The 19,046-nt window shown below is 45.5% G+C and overlaps 1 protein-coding gene across 1 annotated transcript in view; it reads left to right on the top strand.

Annotated features, from left to right (window-relative positions):
* SLX9 (SLX9 ribosome biogenesis factor) overlaps positions 1 to 19,046 on the top strand; it is a gene marked incomplete at its 5' end in the record, with an annotated part of 58,920 nt that overhangs the window by 1,098 nt on the left and 38,776 nt on the right. Inside the window, one exon of the mRNA XM_082483859.1 lies at positions 875 to 983. Coding sequence (XP_082339985.1) covers positions 875 to 983 — 109 coding nt within the window. The remainder of the gene's footprint in view (positions 1 to 874; positions 984 to 19,046) is intronic.

Here is a 19,046-nt window from a genome sequence, read left to right as displayed (position 1 = left end):
CAGAGGGGTAAGAGGCTGCCTGGCTCATTCTGCAGTGGTTCTCTGTGATTTCAGGTTAGGGCAGGTGGAGATGAGCTGTCAGTTTACACATGATTATTTAAGAGATTTAGACTATGTCTGGTTTCACCAGCTCTGTTATTAATACACAGTTCACATTAAAGCTAGGTGCCTCCCTCAGCCCCCTCACAGCAAAGGCACAGCAGTAAAGGGGTTTTATGCACCTACAGCTTTCCTTGTGAGGAGGGAGGAATAGGGCGTGCCATATACAGCTAGTTTTATACCACTATAAAGTTATGTGTCGGTGCTGGGAGATGACAGGCTATTGGCTAAAATAAAAAATTCTTCTAAGCCAACCAGAGAAGCTACTGCAAAGCATAGGACTTAGACAGGTATTGCATGCTTAAAGGAACTAGTCGCTGAAGATTTGGTAAGTTGCTAGTAGTCACTGAATCTGGTTAATGTCTATCGATATAGGATTTATGCCTCTAATCTGCTCATTTGTTGCTTATCTGTATTGTTACACACTGACATACCTGTAATAAATCTGGCTTTTCCTGAAGATGGTGTTCACAGTTCTCCTAGGAGTAACATTGAATTCACTTGAGTGAGGTGAGATTGAGTTTAGGCAGAAATCTGTTAGGACTAGAACAATCCAAAATGTGACACTGTGAAACTTCCTTCTTGGTAGAAGAGCCTAGAGGGGCCAAGCCAGTGACTTACCTACTCCTGTCTGCTCAGGAGAGGCACCTGTACACTACCACTGGAGTGTGTACCCTGCTTCCATCTGGATGGTGCTGGGTTTGATTTATTTTTTGTAAAGAATGGTGCCTGGTGGTGTTTGTGATGACCCTGCTTAATGTTTCTTTTCGGTAAGGACTGGGACTTCTCATCTTCTGGTGTCTTCTCTGGGCTGAAGATTGACCCTGATACTCTAGTAAAGAAGCTTGACTTGGACTCCAGAAGCATCATTTCCTCCAGAACAGGTTTGTTGTTACATTTTGAATATGTGCCACCTTAGATTGTAAGCAAAGACACTGTATTTGCTTTGGCTGTCAGAACAAGCGCCAGAGAATCGAACCCAAACACAGCTTCCCGTGTTCTTGCAGGGGCTTTTGAAGGAAGTGGTTTCTGTTTGGGGTTGGAGGAGGGAGAAATGCATGTATGTGCTCAGTGCTCCCCCGGTGGGGAACTAGCTTCAGACTACCTGACTGCTGCTGGGCTGTGCTGTGCAGCTGGAGCCCTTACCAGTGGGATGTCCTTATGCGTGTGGGATGTCTTCAAGCAGCCAAAGGCTCCTGGCCCCCAGGGGCTGAGGGGACAGCAGAGCCGAGGCTGTGACCTGATCTCTGGGCTTCCTCTGTGGCTGCTTTTGCCTCACCAGCAGCTGCCATTCATACCCCAATGTTTTGTCAGCAAGTTGCTTGTTGTGCGTCAGTGCTTTACCCACGGCAGCCTGATTGCAGCCAGTTCTCTCCTCCTGTGCTTTGCTGTTGCTAGGTTGCTGGCTCAAGGACTCCTGGGTGGGAGAGTCCAGCTCACCAGGGAGTATTTGGAGTGAGAGTGGGAACAGGGAGGTGATGATAGAGCCTTTTGTTTTCTAGTCGAACAAGGAAATGCTCCTTTTAGCTGCTTAGTGGCTGACGGAGCTTTGTATCTGCAACAGGGTTTCACCTCTCTAAGTGGAAACTGATGGCACAGCAATTTGTCCTGGTGCAGATGATGTGTGTGACTCCCAAATACCTTATTTGCAAACTAAATTAATTTCTTCTCTCCATGCAGATTAATACTTCTACAGTGACTTTATTTGCATGTCCAGGGCTACAAACCAACCCAGTAACCAGGCAAGGGCTAGTGGTTACCCAGGCAGTGGTGAGCTGTAGCAGCCATAGCCCACTGATCACATTTGGTCACAGAATGAGGGAATGGGAAGGTTGTGTGAGGACACATTTGCTGGAGATGCTTGCCCTCTGCACAGAAACCTTGGTGAAATGTATTGTTTTCAAAACAGTGAGCTCATTGTTCATAACTGTCCTGGGAAAAGGACATATGTGCATATGTGTGTGCATGTGAACATAGCCGTCTCTTTAATTAAATTAGACAGCATGTTGTTGAAGGCCGACAGCCTGCAATCCTAGCCTTTCATTGCAGGCTACAGCTGTACATGTCTGGTTTATAAATAGACCTCTGCTGCTGGTCCCTGTGCAGTACTGATGATGCAGATGTGTGGTGCCTGGATATGTTTAACCCTCTCTTGAGGCTCCATGCTGGCTTCCTGCAGACAGTGATGCTGACCCCAATGCTTTGTGCTCCCTCCCACTTTCCAGATGATCATCTAAAAATAGCTGTTCATTTGGGGGCTCAAAACTGAGGCAAGCGGTTGATTTTTTTTTTCAAATCTTCCCAAGCTGCTGTGCCTTTTCTTATTGTATCACTCTGGAGCCATGTGGAGGCTTTCTCATTATGGAAATCAATTCATTTTTTGTGTTAATTCAGTGAACTGTAACTAGGCTGTGCATACAATGGCAGACACCCTGGAGTTAGAAAAGAGATTCTAGGCAGACGTGCTTTGTCTCCTGGGATGTCTGGTCAGCTGAGAGCCTGTTCAGCAGGAAATTCAACTTGACTCCAACCCTCCCCTCCCCTTCCTCCCATCCCCCCCTTAGCTTCAGTGCACAGGGCAGGAGGGTAGGATTCTCCTACACATTGTTATTTTAAGATTTAATAGCAAGACAAAAAAGTGTTTCTCTCCTGCTTGCATATCATGCTCTGAGAAGGTCAAATTGGCAGACTGTAGGTAGGTTTACTCTCTCTGTATCTCCTGTGCTTTTCACAGCTGAAGATTTTTTTCTGTCAAGGATGCTATGTGGCAGTTGGGAAAGCTGATATATTTGTCCTCCATGCGTGTGCACGTGAATATGTGCCTCACATTTCCTAAGATTGCTTCACATTATCTAAGAAGGCTGATATATCTGTGTTTTGTGTTACAATCTGGCCTTATGCTGTGAGACTTTAGGGACAGCCAGAAAGACTTCAGTGTAGGCTTAAACAGGCCTGCAAGTCATGAGTGAAACAAGAGAGCTTGGACTGGTCCAAGGGCTCGGACCTGGCTGGAAACACTCTGCTGGGTTACCAAGCCCTGCTAGCAGCTATGGGTTTTGGCTCTGTTATGTGTCTTCCTTAAAGCCTGCATCCTTCTGCTTTTGGAGGTGTAGTTGCCAGAAGGTCAGCATCTCACTCCATGGCTGTGCTTCCATGGCATTGCATCTTGGTCAAAGGTATTTGCATAAGATGTTTCCAGGTGAAACATTCGACCTTCCTACTGCTATTCTGCCTCTGTTCCATTCTGCACTTGGACTTTCACATTTTGGCTTTGTGTTTGAGCTGGGGGACCTAACATTTGTCTTGACAGAGCCCAAGCCAAAGCTATGTGAGCTGGCATGCTCTCTGCTAATTCTGAAGGCGTCAGATGTGGAGCTGGCCCAGAAGGATATGCGGGCTTGAGAGATTGCTTGTTGCTGGAAAAGTAAGGAAGAACAGGTGGTGACATTTGCTTCTGAATGGCTTGAGTTTGCGAGGTGATGGAAAGCTGAAGAAGCAAGCTGCACAGAAAGGCAAGTGTTTCTTTGAAAGCCTCAGATGCTGTTAGTTGTTGGGGCTAACATCTATAGTAAGGATCACCTCTCCCAGCCTGGCCTGGAGAGACTTTTTTCTCTGGGTTTGTGTTCAACTTTGTTGTCACAGGGGATGACTGCCTTCTCCTCATGTTCCTGATTCCTAAGGCAGGTTTCACATTGCTCTGTCTGCAAAGCAGCCTGCAGAAGGATGGGAGTGTGGGGAGATGCGTAAGTGGCCTTGGGTGTGGTGGGGAGAAAGGCTGCCTAAACTGTGGGGCTCTAACAAGGACAGTCAGGGCAGCTTGGACAGGAGCCAGAGGTGTGACATTTTGAATTCACTGAATTATTTGGAGGACCTGTAAAATCAGCTGATAGTGGCAAATGAAAAATATCCCTTGTGTACTGAATTTTTACACTGTGCTTCATTCTACAGGTCTAGTCTCTTCCGATTAAAATGTAGTCTGAGGAAGAGATTGGAATTGGGTTAGATTTTAGAAGATGTCAGCTTGGAGTTCAACAATGGTCAAAACAGCAAATTGGCTGTTGGGAAGTAAGAGGAAAAGAGAATGACCTGGAGACTGTTGTTATGTTTCATAAATAAATCCATGGTACATGCAGCTACTTGATGCTATGTGTGGCCTTGGTCCTCTCATCTCAAAAAAGATGTAGCAGTCCAGCTACATCAGAGAAGGGCAAGCAAGGCTGCTCAGAGGCCTGGGATGCCTGTTTGGTTGTTCCTAAAGCAAAGGCCCTGGCTCTTCAGGTGGGGGAAGGCAGCAATGCAGGGTGTGGTGGAAGCCCAGAAGCTGCATGCTGAGGGAGGGTGGGAGGAGCTGTCTGCTGTCTTTTCCACTATAAACCTGGAGGAATCAATGGCAATAGCAGATGGTAGACACGCACCTGAACAAGGCATTTTGTGTCTCACATGGCAAATGCAGCTCTGGGCTCCGTGTCCGTGTGTGATGTGAGTGCTGTATGCTTCTGTGGGTTCAGAAAGGGGCTGCACAGATTGATGGAGGGGGCCATCAGAGTTTCTTAATGCAAGGACCTGTCTGGTTTGGGATGCGCAGGTGGTGCATGGTAGTTCTGCTGGGTCTTAGGTGGAAAAAGAGAGGGGTATCGAGGCTTGGAAATGGCTTGTAGTGTTGTACAGGACTGGAGACAGGCTTCCCCAGCTCCTGGGTGGTAGTCCTAAATTCAACAAGAACCCTGTGTGCAGCACAGAGAGACAGCTGGAGAGCTGTGTGGTGGCTCAGGTCACCAGGATGTGCAGAAGGGGGACATGGGCTGCCACCAGGGCTGTGTGGGACAGCTGGGGCAAGAGAAGGGCCCGGACTGCAGCTGTGGGGCTGTGTGGCGTGCTAGGGGCTAACTAAACAGCAGACCATGGTTACTTCCATGTGATTAAAAGCTTCATCTGGAAACTGGCTTTGATGCGCTGGAGCCAGAGGGATACAATCCTGTAGGAAACCAAGCCACCATTGTGCTGGGGCTTGGGGGCTATTGCCGGTAGCCACCAACAAGAGCAGAGACCTCTGTCTCTACTTTTTTCCCCCTTAGTTTACCTCAGTTTGTTAAGTGACCAGCTTTTGCTGCTCTTTTCGCTGTGGTTATTCTGAGGGAACGGGGGAGCACTATATGTAGGCTGGAAAGTTCAGCATTTATAGCAGGGTTAGCATCTTGGTTAACACGAGTAGTTGTGTGTGCCTATGCAGGTGTGTGCTGGGTCTGAAAGGAGATGGAAAGAGGCCCCTTGTTTTGGGAGGATAAACTGGTGGTATTGGCTCTTACCAACCAAAGGCCCCATTTTGCTGAAGATTTCTGAGGTTTCCTGGTGCATCTGTTGGAGGCAGGGTGACCTGTCGAAGTACTTGCTACTGTCATGGTAATTGTCTTGTTGCTTCCCTTAGATACAAGGCTGATTCAATGTGCGTGTTGTGATTGGTATGGGGTATCAGCTTAGGCGGTTCTGGCATCAGTAATTCTTGTGGCATGAGAAGGAAAGGGTGGAACTGTAACAAAAAATGTCACCAAAATGGAATTCATTTTAGGTGAGTCTTGCATGTGTGACAGTAGAAAGCCAGTGGTCTAAAGCGGAAAGTATTTTAATACAGGGAGCTCTGAGCCATGTCGTACTGTGAAGCAGTAGCTACTTTCTCCTGCTCTGCTTGTCTTTAATCATTAGCTCATCTTAACACCAGATTCCAGCTGATTTCCACATGCTCGTAGATAACAAAAACCAGCAACATCACTGTGAACACTGGAGTTAAGTCCATGAGTTACTTGCATGCTCAATAATTGCTTCTGTGGGTTCTGTTAGTGTAGTTTACTTAGCCAATGACGTAATATAAATCAAATGCTTTGCATCTAATCCATGCAAGGACCTCTGTTACTAGTGTGAGTGAATAAATCTCATCTGGGTGAGCTTCTGTAGTGTGGGAATTAAATGTTTCTAAGTAAGTCAGAAATAATGTACTGTTGTATGAGGGGGATGCTTCTTTGCTTCCTTTTTTTGTTTTTTGTTTTGTTTTGTTTTGTTTTTTTTTTACTTTATCTTTCCTTCCTCAGTGTTTGCTCCTTGAAGCAAGGGCCTGTTCAACCGTCACTCTGGTAAAAATGTTGCCTGGGAATGTCTCTTTTTTTGGAATGGATGATGAACCAGTTGTGGAATGATATGAATAACTGGACTGGCAGCTTTCTGCTTTATTTTCAGCTTCTCCAGAAGGGAACTGGGACAAGATGTGTTGTTGAGAAAGCAAAAGTGCAGTAGCAGCAAGTGCTGCCACTTCAGAATTGCTTGCAGAACCTTAGTTTGTCACCTTCATTTCTGAGGTTGTGGCAAGAGTAGCTTTTTCTGCAGATTGCTCTAGCTCCTCCTGTGCCACTGGTGATCTAGGAAAGTGTGAAACATGGATTAAAACCATTTACTGCCTCTGTTCCTGGACCAGTTAAGGGTCCTTAAAGAGAACATAAGGTCTACCAGAGGGTAGGTTTAGATTGGACATAAAGATTTTTTTTACTGTGAGGGTGGTGAGGCACTGGAACAGGCTGCTCAGAGAAGCTGTGGATGCCCCATCACTGGAAGTGTGTTCAAGGTCAGATTGATTTTGAGCAACCTGATCTAGTGAAACATGAAAGGGGGTTGGACTAGATGATCTCTGAAGGTCTCTTCCAATCCAAACCACTCTGTGAGTCTATGATTCTATACCGAGGTGGGGGGCACAGAGGGATGTAGGACATTAGCTTGAACAAAGGTTGTGCTGGGCCTTGCTGTTGCTGAAGCCTGGATCTGCACAACGTGGTACAAAGCTGTAAGGGGAATTTCAGGCATGCGTTCTGTAGTATCTCTGACTTTCCCTTTGTATCTTGAGAGCTTTTGTCCTCTGATGACCCAGACTATCTTGCATTTTGGGTTCCTCTGTCAGTGGCACAGAGGGGAGCAGAGAAGTGAAATTACTGAGCATCTGACAAAGAAGAAAGTCCTTTTTTCTCCTGAAGAAATGTGGACACAGGAGAGAATAAAATCAATCCAAGCAGGAACCTGACAGCTTGGAAGTGCTGGAGTCTGCAGGCTGTGTACAGCCTTGCTTTTCCCCTTTCTTAGATACTCTGTGAGTTTCTTCTGTTACTAAGCCTCCTTCTGCATAGTCATTGACCCTTCTGGTTTGTACCTCAGCTTGTGCTCTGGTGTTCCAGACTTCCTGTGTTTGTCACGTAGCTGCTTTCTTCACCTTGGGCTCTGCAGCCACTTGTCCAATTCTGTTCTCCTTTTGTAGCCTCAAATGAGAAGCAGAAAAGCTGTAGTTGGTTGGCATCATGGTCCTGCCGTGAGATCATGCACTAACTTCATGTGATGTGATTTGCTTTCCTTTTTTGTTTTTTTAATGTGTGATGTGCCAGAATCCATGTAAGACCTCTCCTCTTCCAGCACTGCTGTTCCTGCACTGTCTGGACTAATAGTTACCACTGCAGTGGATCCACTGTTGTGTTGCTGGCAGAATTGCAGCCATGTCTAGTCCCCCGCTACTCTTCAGGAGCTATGACAGGATGCAAATCTTTGTGTCCCATAATTCATTCCTATCTGTTCTTTGTATTTCTGCTTGTTTGTGGCCTTTAAATATTATGGTTCTTCCTCTTCTGTCCTCACCCTGATCACGTTTCTCCATAAAATGCTTCTATGCAAATCCTAGAGTTGTGCTGTTGGTAGGAGCAGGGTGCTTCTGCTGGGAAGATGTTTGCTGTGCTCTGCAGAACATGGTGTGAGTCTGCCCTCTGAGCTGTGTCTAATCCTAGCACTGAGCACCTTCTTTAGGCAGATTTTTGGTGATGTGAATCGGTAGGAACAGGCTAGAGATGTCAGCAGCCTTCCCCTTGTGTACATTTTGGTTCACCTCCTGTATAGCGTGCTGCTTGCCACATCTGGTAGTCCCCCTTCAGCTGTGCCTTCCTGGGTATTGTGCTGTGCCTGGCCTCATGAAGCTGGAGGTTTCCTGTTTGTTTTGGTTTGTTGTTGGTTGTTTTTTTTTTTTTTTTTTTTTCTTTTCTGGCATGTTGGAGTGTTTAGCAATTGAAAGATGAAAAAAAAAATTAATCCTGCTTGTTTTAATGAACTGGCCCTTTTGATCACTTTTAAGCCTTTGCTGCTTTTTCTTAATGTGAGTTTGGGGTATTTTTAAATCTTCTGCTTGTGTTGGACATTCACCACGTCCCTGGTCTGGAAAGCTGCTGGATCTTCACAATTCTGCTGCTGTCGCTTTTCTTCAGCATTTAATTCTGTGCTGGCAGCTGTCACACCCGTCTTGTGTTTGTTTTGTGCAGAGCGCCTTTCTCAAGCTGTTCCCCACCGTAACACTCGTCAGATGGAAAGGGGTGAAAACAGTTTGCTCTGCAAACTGAGGATGACAGTGAGTGGCCTGTGAGGAGCGGCTGTAGCATCTCCAATGTATGTGTAAAATGCAACGTGCTGTGCTAGTCCAAAATGACAAGATGTTCCTGCTCCATCTGTCTTTGTTATTAGCTGCCCAGCTTTGTTGTGTGTGAATTTGGGGAACATTGAAATGCTGTGCCTTAAGCTGGTGTCACAGGTAGCCTATTGGTGATGCTCTTGGTGATGTTGCACTGAAATGATTTAACATCTTTGAAAAACTCTACTTGGCATGTTGGACGCTGCCCTAGGAGGAACAGCTATTGAAGTGGCATTTGAGCTCAGATTTCTTGCTTTCATGGGTGGGGACTGGATATTAACATGGTTTAAAAGAAGGCACCCAAGCTCCATTAAAGGAGACTTCAGCTATTGCGGCTTCAATAAAGCTCAGACTCGATCACCTGAAGTTGTGCTTCCAGCCTATCCCACTCATCTGCTGCCCCAATGCAGGTGGCAGTGGGCGGCTGCTTTTTGTGGTCTTCGGGCAGACAGAGTATCGCTGCAGTATCCCTTGCCTCTTGCCCCACAGACTGAGAATGATGTGTGCCAGTAGGCGTCCAGCCTTGGGTAGAGACCAGCTCCCCTTACCTGCACAGACTTGAGGGACATGGAGAGAAGAAGGGCTCGGGAAAGCCAGCAACCTTTTGGCAGTTCCTCATTTCTCTTTTATATTCTTATCTCTACTGTATCTTCAGCCATCCGGCAGACAAGAATAGTCAAAGTGCAGCCCCTGAGCACTCTCTCCCAGAGCAGGCGTGGGCTGCACACCTCTTGTTTGCGCCTCTCCCCTCCCCACCATGTATGTTCTGCAAGGTGTCTGTGTCCTTAGTGTGGCCTGCACAGATCAGGGGTGTGTACCAGGACTGGAACGTGCAGGTCTCAGGTCAAACTGCAAACTTCCCTCCATAAGCTGACATTGTGTATGGAAGTGCTTGAAACCTCCAATAGAAGAATTTGCAAGAAAGCAAAGATTCCCAGGAAAGGGGAAATGCTGGGCAGGGATTAAATGGGCAAAGTTATACTCTCTACCTCTGCCCCCAGCCCCAAGGTTAATGACTTGGCATCCAGAAATGGCTGTGAAGGGCCCTGCATTTGTCTTTATTACATTGACTGGTGGAGCAGTTCCTCTGCCTGTTTGCAGAAGTGCAGTCCAAAAAGCATTGTTCACTTCCATGCCTTGAGCTGAGCTGTAACAAACCCTGTCCGTCACTGTCCCCTGACTGGTGTGATGCACTGCAACGAGAGCCTGAACTGGTGCCACTGAGTGGGAGGAGACTGCCCCCCCCACCAGGGCCCTTGGTCACAGCTGAACACTGACTGGCATGGAGCATGGGGGGAGCCCAGTTCCTTTCGTGCACAGCAGCAAGCAGAAAACTTGAACCTCCTGGAGGAGGAATGCTGTTAACATTGATAACCCAGTATACCACTTACTAATAGGCTTACGGATTTGATGGTGGCTGAAAATGCTTTTATTTCTGGCTTAGGGCTACTGGCAGGCTACTTCTGACTGTGGACGGGGGTTCCCTTAAGGAGACTGTGCCTCAGCTTGAGATGGAAAGGAGAAAGCAGGTGAAGAGCCTTGGAAGGGTATGTGCTGTCCTGACTGGCAGAGTGAGGCCGCATCCAGGATAGCCACCCGGGTAGTTTGGTAAGGTGACAGGTGGCAATTTACCATACCTGGGTAAATTGCTCTAGGTATCAGTTTACCATACATTCCTTCTTCCTTGCTTTTTGGCTGAAATTTATTAGTTTTTTTTGACTGCATCATTAGGAGCTGCTCTTATGTTGACAAGGCCAGATCACCTTCTAAGGGCAGGTTTGGTGTCTGAGTGTTTTATAACAGACCGTTATAAATCTGCATGGTGTTTAAGAGGAGCTCTGATAGTGGTTTGTGGTATGGGAAGCTTCTCCAGTGAGGTCAGATGACCTCAGTCTACACAATGCCTCAAACAGAAGTCTGTAGGTTGCAACAACTCGCCTCAAAGCCAGAGGGCTCTTCTGTTGCTACGGTCCAAAAGATGAAGGTGGGTGGTACCTTGCTTCAAGAGTCAAGTTGACCAAGTTCTCCAGCAGAGGTGAAGAGCTCTGGGGACTGCTTGAAATGGAGAATAGTAACCTTCTGTGGGTAGCGTCTGGGAGAATTTGGCATGGGAATCCTACGGAAAACTAAGGACACTGGTGCCTTAAATAAAAAAAAAAAAATTAAAAAGTAAAAAATCCACACTGCTTAAAATTAACAATTTTTTGTCTGTGCAGTGTGGTGCTGGCTGTGAGAATAGGTGTACAAAACTCCTAATCAGAGTCAGTGCAATTCAATGGAAAGAGCTAAATGAGTGTCTGAAAGTTGCACTACTTAAAGTGCTTTAACTTCCCTTCTGGAGACAAACCATTTCCATGTTGTGAGTGCCTTCTGCCAGATAATGGGAATCAGTTGTGTTAATGTTTATGGCAGTAATTAACTTTTTTTTCCTTTCCCTCCCTCTAGCTGTGGCTAAGTCCTTGTTCTAAAAATTAACATGTTTTAAAAAAAAATCCTCCGATTAGCTAGTGATCATGGATACTGAGCGCTACCAAACACAGTAACATTTTCCAGAGTGCTCGAAGCTGCCAAGATGTTTGCAGTCTGCTCCAGGGAGAGGAGGCTGTCGGTAGTGGGAGGAGCCTGAAATGAGTCTTAGGAGTTTGAACAATGCGTCAGATCCCTGTAATTTCATACTATAGTTGGTTCCCATGGCTGTGCCTGCTGCCTAACGTTCACTACTAGCGATGGTGGAAGGTGCATGAGTGCCCTGGTACAACCTTTATGTGCTGCTTTGTGGGCTGCATTGAAGCTGGGTGGCTGAAGAGGAGGGTAGGGCTCAGTGAGGGACTGGGGGTTCATTTGTTGAGACTTCTGGGGTGCTGATCTGTGCTTTTGCAAAGCTTTCTGCTGGCCGTTGTAAAAGCTGGGTGCTCAAGCATGTGCTTTTTAGGTCAAATGTGTCAGTCCCTTGTGCCACTGAAGGGCTCGCTGAATTTGGGGCCAATGTACCACCTTGCCTTCCTGGTCAGGTATGATGCGGCAATGCAGCTTGCATGTCATGCCATGTCTTGCTGTGTGTGATTATGATTCCCAAAACTTTAAAAGGATACTAATCTAGCCTGGTATTCTCCTGCTAAATCAGTTTTAAATGGTCAGACATCCTTACACGAAAAATAGATCAGCCTTGCTTAGGAGAGTCTTGAAGCTGCAGTGTTACGAAAGAGGGTTATGAACCAAAATCCATGCCTTTGCTGTTCTAATGTTACAGCTTTGGCATAATCAAGTTATAAAATTATAAATGCTACAAAGAGAGAGGAGGCATAGTTCTGCACCAGTGCAAAGGTACCACCCAGCACAGGTCACAGTAATGAAACCCTCTTGTGGGGCATGAGAGGAACAGTTTTAACACTGCATGAATTGAGAAACTGAATCCCAAGGGGGATGAAAAAGCACTTATGGAGAGAGAAGATTGACAGCTGTGGAAGTCAGACCCCTTCCCTCGTCACTAGCATTGGTATGGAGTCGTGTCAAGCTGTCAAACATATTTCTGAAATATGTGTCCTGGGAGTTTAATATTTAATAGCTGCTCTATTTAGCAAATTGGTAGAGGCTGGTAAAGGGTGGATGAGATGAGAGGTCTCCTTCTGGGTTGCCCCTTTTGACTTGCCTTGACATGCTTTTGGGGTGCAGGAATAAGTCAGCCTCCTCTTTCTTCTGCTAATACCCCTGGGAAATGCCCATGTGAGGAAAGTTATTTTGCTTGGGTAATCTTTCCAAGGGCTTCTACACTAGGATTGTCATCTACATAAATCAGATTTCTGATTTACTGAGAGAAATCTCTGCCCTGCTAATGTAGATCTTATTTGAATTACAGGCTGTATATTTAATGGTAGATCTCTCAAGAGTTGATGTCTGTAATTCAGACTAAGTGAGATCTATAGTGTTATTCTATTTAAGTTATCCTTTATTGGAATAGTAGCAGGTCTAGCTTGCCTGAAGTTTTGTTTTTTGTTTTTGTTTTTTTTTTTTTAAATTATACAGTCTGTTAATAGGGGCACTCGCTCCCAGATAATCTGTAATCCTTCAGTTACACTACTAATGGCCCACAGGTTATAATTATGGGAAAACATGATACTCTCCCAGAGCCGTCTTCTTCTCTCAGGCTACCATTGATTGCAACACACACTTAAGAAATAGTACGTAGTGCTAGCTAGCTACTGTGCTGAAAGCCATTCTGCTCAGGGGATCCTTGCAATACAGAGGTATTCAAAGAGTCTTTGTGAGCAATTTATGGACAAAAGTGTTCTTTATGCTTGGGTAAAAATGTGTGCACCAGCAGAAGGTCTGTTTACCCACCTCAGTGCTTCACAAGTGGCATTATTGATGCTTATACGTGGCATAACTGGTAATGGCACATAATTTGTGTTTAGCTTTTTAGTCAAGTGGCTTATAGAAAGGAAGTTTTTTGGGGTGGTTTTTGTTGTTTTTTAATGGAGTTTTTAACACTAAATCTCAATGGACATTGTCTAAGCTAAATGTAGGAAACAAGACTATGGAAGGATTAAATGCACTGAGTACTGAAATATTTTGGGTTGTTTGAAATGGTAATTTGGGGAGGCTTAGATTGAAAAAGCAGTGTTACAAATATGCCACAAAGCTAACCACAGAAAATGGATCCTGCAGGAGAAGAATAGGCTATCAAGCAGATGTCCTTCAAGCAAGGAGTGACTGTCAGCTGCAAAGTACTCTTGGAAGCATTGTATTTAGTGATATTGTTAACAAACTGCAATGAAACATGGTGTTTCAGAGGGTCCCTAGCAGGATATCCAAGGGAAAATGGGGGACATAAACCTGTTTCCTGGCCCACTGGTGCTGTGTGCTTGACTCTGGAGCAGAGGACACGCAGAAAATAAATAGAACTACTTAAAGAATTTTGGCTTCTGCAGGCATCGTGGGCATTCATGCCTAATGTGGCTGTGCATGTGCATGCTCTGGGCTGATTTGCTTCTGTTGCATTTCCTAGTTACATGGCTTTTTAAATTTGTTTTTACTTATGTCTGTTTCCCTCTCCTTCCTTTCAAAATAAAGTTTATTTGTAAATTCAGGTCACTGAGTGTTCTTATGGAACTGGGAAGGGGCTTCTCTAGCATGGGTATGACATTCCCAGTTGCAATGGGTACAGGCTGTGTCTATACATCTGGTATTTATTTTGCAATGCTTTTTGAGCTGAAATAACCTGGTGTGACTGTTGACAGTGAGGCAGGGGAAGGCTGTTCCAGACTGCAGGAATTCTGCTGACAGAAATCACGATTTTGAGTTTAAGTTGCTTCCTTCAGTGGCACTTTCATCTTTTGCTTAGTCATGCTTCTGGCTATTGCTTTTTATTCATGCCAGTGATTTGTGACCCCAGGGCTGGGCTTACATGTATTCCTCTGGAGCTGCAGGTGCGCTTGTTACTTTAGTGTCTATACCTGAGTGTTTTTTATTTGTGAGAATAGCATACAAATGTGTAGATGCTGTTTATATGGGACTATTATAACTTCTTGATGTCTTTTCTTCCTCCAAAGTAGACAGTGCTGGCCTGTTTACATGTATGGGGTGTAGGTGTCAAGGTTTTCGTAGCAGCGGGAGAAGTTGGGGCTGCCCTGTGCTGGACACAGCTGGGTCCAGACAGCTCCAGTGCACCCACTGCAGCCACAGCTGAGCCTGGTGACCATGATGGTGGTGCCTCTGGGAAAACATATAATTAAGAAGGAGTAAAAATGCTGGGCAGGCAGAGGAGTAGGAAAAAAAGGTGAGAAACAGCCCTGTGAATACCAGTGTCAGAGAAGGAAGAGAGGAGGTGCTGCAGTCACTGGAGCAGCCCGTGGTGAAGACCACAGTGGGTAAGTGTGGGGAGGAAGTAACAGTAGACAGGACATGTGATGGACTGGCTATAACCCCATTCCCCATCCTCCTGCGCTTTTCAGGAAAGCAGGTAGAGGAGTTGGGAATGAAGGAGTGAAGATGAGCCTGGGGAGAAGGGCGGTGGGTGGGAGAAGGTGTTTTAGTGTCTGTCTCTCACCACTCTATTCTATTTTAATTGGCAATACATTAAATTAATTTTCCCCAGGTTGAGTCTGTTTTGCTTGTGATGGTAATTAGTGAGTGATCTCCCTGTCGTTTACCTCGTCCCACAAACTTTCCATCTATAGGTTCTCCCCCTGTCCTGTTAAGGGGGGAAAGTGTGGGTGCAGCTGGGTGGGCATCTGGCAGCTGGCCAAAGACAACCCACCACATTACTATAGCTCTGTGAAAGTGGAGATTAAATTCATTACCAGGTAGAACTGTTGCTCTGTGGCTGTTCCCCTGCCTTCCTTACTGCCTTTTTCTACTGAATGTCTTTGGAGCATTGTGCAGATACAGAGACTCCCTTGCATGAGAGCTGAATTCTTTTGCTTTTCATTAACACTCACAGATATTTAAGCAAGTCATTCTTCCATGTTTTTGTTGTGCCTTTATACCTGTAACAACATTGTTGCCCTCTGCGTCAGTGAGGTGTATGGTCTAACTCGATATCATGAGGTTACAGCATTGTCTTTGCTAGGTTGAATGAGGAAATCCATTGTATGAATAGCATCCAGACAGACCCAAGGAAGGGTCACAGAACATGAATGCAGCAAATGTACTTTGGAGGTAACTTTAGAGGGAGGATTGTCCTCATGGAAGCTGCAGAGGTGAGCCGATAGATATACTTGCTCGTGTCCTGGAGGTCAGAATTGGGAACCTCTCCCCTTCTCCCTTTGTTTGGGGAAGGCATGAGAACACAACAGGACAGAGCCATATCCTCTAGTCTAAGCTCAGGAAAGTACAGAATAGGTCTTGGATCCATCCAGATGTTTCTTCTGCATGTCCTCACTCTGTAGGAGGTCCTGCCTTGCTGCAGCTGTGACTGCATTGCTGACAGCTCTGTAGCAGGAGAGGATGTGCCTGTGGCCGAACAGAACATCTCTCTTTGAGTGTGCTCTTTTTCAGATGTTGGATGTGCTCATTAGAGGGCAGCAGAACAACTCTTCCTTTTTCTAGGTCAGTTTTATGGTTTTGAGTATTTTTCTGCTCTGCAGGACACAGAACAAAATTCCTCCTTCTGTTTTTCCTAGTGCAATAAGTGTATAAAACAGCAATGCTTGTATGAAAACATTACCAAGTATAAAGAAACATAGAGTAATTATAGTAAAATCTTGCTGCTTGGAAGCTGTAAGTTTGGCTCAAATGAGATGGAGCCGTTCTAAGATTAAACCACAAATGGCTAGCACTGTATGTGGAAAAGCAGCCAAAGGAATGTTTCACAGCTAACTTGTTTTTTGCTCAGCCGAGTTCTTATTTGACCTATATGTCCATATGCATCTATTGATTTGTTTGCTGTACCCCAGCTGCTGCTGCCTTTTTCTGCTTGAAGAAAATGTTAAAGAACCAGACTTGCTTCATCTGAAAGTAATCATTAAATGAGATCTGATAGTATGACCTCCATCCTCTGTAATATAAATACTATTAATAATTATGGTACAGTCTTTAAGGGCTAAGTGAGGCTGGGATTTGGAGCCCAACATCACAATACTTAAATGCATTATTTATTATGTAACATTCATAGAAGAAGGCTGTAGCACTGTTTGATTTTGCAGCTAGTGTATTTCTGGCTTCAGAAAGATCTGTGTAGAAATCCTGGCTAGGAGCAAACATCTCCAATGCACATCTTATTAGCAATATTTTGCACACTGTTGACCTCTCTGGGGGACGTGAACTGGTTGAAGGCAGCTGGAATAGCAGGGGAAAATGGATTTTTCAGTTTTAGCAGCATCAACCGTTGGTTTCCAACAGATGGCTCTGATTTTGAAAGGTCGTCAGTGGAAGCAAAAGTTCATTAACTAGAAGACAATGAGTATTTCAAGAGATGTGCAAATAGGTTTTGTGTCTTGAAAACCTTTGCTGAATCTTCCTCTTCCTGAAGGTCCTTGGCCTAGGGTGGTGGAGCATGTGTGAGGATTGATGGGGGAGACGTGACACCTTTCTCTCTTTCCCAGAACATGTTGGATGTTTTCACATCAGATCCTGCAGATTTCTGTATCTCCCTCTCCATTACCTGAAGGGGCATGTGTCCACTCAAAGGGGCACAGGGCAGGTTCCTCAGAACTTGGTAGGTGCTTTGTGTTCCTCACGTGGGTGAGGACTGTAGCACAGCAGGGTGTACTTGGCTGCTGCTTTCTGTCCTACATTATTTTTTAGGGTGACAATATTGTGAAGTGGAACAGCCTTCTTGATACTTGTTCCCGGTGCAGCGGCTTGGCTCAGTCCCACCTCCTGGAGAAGTACAGATTGTGCTTTGCACTCTCGGTTTGGGATCCACTGGAAAGCTGCTGGCATTTCTTCATGTATTCATTGTGACACCTCAGCGAAGGCAGCACTAATGGGAAGGTCATCCTCAGGAAAGAAAAGCTGAACAAAGCCAGAAAAATGTGAAAAATGTTTCATAGCACTTCATCCATTACGTAAAAATTAATATTCTGTCAATAGGCTGAAAAGATTAAACTAAGTCTTAGACCAAGCAAGACACCAGTGATGAGTCTGTAGGTGCATGACACATGGATATAAACCCATTTGACTGTTCAGTCCGCACTAGGAAATTAACAGGCATAGTGCTCATGCCAGCAGTCCTCCTCACCACAGAGAAATACTCTTCCTGCCAGCACCTTCCATGCAATATGGAAAGATCTGCTGGCCCTTCTTTTATAATAAAAGTCTCTCTCTTCTGAGAACTAGTATGATATTTTGTTGGGGATGCTAGTGTTCTCAGTAGGTGTATTTTAGTCATGGTGAGCCTAAGTATTTCGAGACTCCCACTTGGGAAGGGGTGCATACTTTTTTTGTTTGAGGAACACTTTCATTCAGGAACGATACCAGACTGTGTTCCCCTGTGAGCATGGGGACATGGAAGCACAGAGAGGTGAGGGGAGAGGTAGTTCTTGGGGCTTTCTGATTTGATGCTCTAGTCCTAGACCAGAGATCAGGGCAATGCCAAATGTCTGGCAGCTCTGAAAATTGTCTGCAAGGAGTGTCAAAGAAGCACCTACTTATGGTTTGGTCCTTCCCTACCCCCTGTTATTTCTTTTAATGACATGGGTGTTTTTGCAACAGCTGTTTTCTGGCAGCTGCTGATCTCATCCCTGCGTGGGGTAGATGGGGCTGTGGTGAGAGCACCCATTTGTGCTAATGCAGGCATGGTGTAAATGCTGTGCAGCAGTGCACGTCATTTGCTGAGGCTTGTTATTGTCTGTGTGTGCTGCTGGCAGGGGTGTAGAGAGCATGAAGCACAAAGTGGCAGAGCATTGTCTTTTTTTTTAATTTTGCTTGCTTTTAAATAGATTCTGCCAGGAGAATGTTGTTCCAGGATGGTTGACTGATCCTGTCCTGCAAGTTTCAAATAAAGAAAAGAGGAAGAGGTGATGGGATGGAGAAAGAAAATGACTTCTGCCTCTCCTAGAGGGCCCCAGATCTTGATTTTTCTTTTTTAAAGATTTTGTCTTCGTTTAAGTGAGCCAGATGGGCATATTAGAGTGGCTTGCTCTAATTTAAGACTTGATTGAAAAAAGGAAATTGTCTTGTGTGAGAATGATTGCAGGAAAGACAAAGGGTCCCCAGCAGAGTGGTCAAGCCCAGCTTTGGCAGAAGGTGAAGAATGCCATAGGTCTGTAGCACAGTGGTCTGTGGAGGTCTGTGGTAAAGCTGTGGGATGGTGGCGTGTGTCTTCTGGAGCCAGGCAGGAGCAGGGAGGTGGATGTAGGGCTGTCCAGGTGGTAAGATGCTGTGAGACTGTTGTGTGCTGCATAAGATGGCAGAGCCAGTGATCATATTAGTGCCCCAAGGCTTTTGGGAGGTCTAAATTGTTCACTGAAGCAGAAGAGCAGTTGAGACAGCACAAAAGTGGCAGCCACCAGAAATGTCAGAGGCTGGAAGAGGTGGTGAAGCAGTGTTTGGACCAGTTCCACTTAGGCAGTCTGTGCACCGATGGGGAGGGAAAGGAGACTTGAGGTGCTTGGGCACCTCCTGTGATGAGTGTTTTCATGAGTTAGGTTCATTGGACTGTATAATCAATACCGCCACCACACAAAAAAAAGGTAGTTCACTGTCATGTTTGAATGCTAGAATTAGTAAGACCTTTTCAAGGTTAAAGGATCGTTATGATCATACAGGCTTTGTGCAGACACTGGATCACCTTTGTCTGTGCTTTAGGGGCTTCTGCTTGGCATCTCCAGTCTTGCTATTGTGGTGAAACATTTATATATCAGTGGTAGCCAGTTTTATAGTGCTGCAAAGAAAATGTCAGCTTGTTTCTGGTCTGGACATAACTTTCCACCCCTTTGAGCTGAGAGGGCTGTGTGCTTATGTCAGGTGGGGGTGGGTACCTGGGTGCAGCAGATGATAGGTGCGTGAGATTGAATCGAGTTATTTC

The sequence above is a fragment of the Vanellus vanellus genome, assembly GCF_965231255.1.
Source record: "Vanellus vanellus genome assembly, chromosome: 5".
In the NCBI taxonomy this organism is placed as follows: domain Eukaryota; kingdom Metazoa; phylum Chordata; class Aves; order Charadriiformes; family Charadriidae; genus Vanellus; species Vanellus vanellus.
Note: the sequence above shows the minus strand (reverse complement) of the source record. Positions and strands in the feature narration are given on the sequence as shown.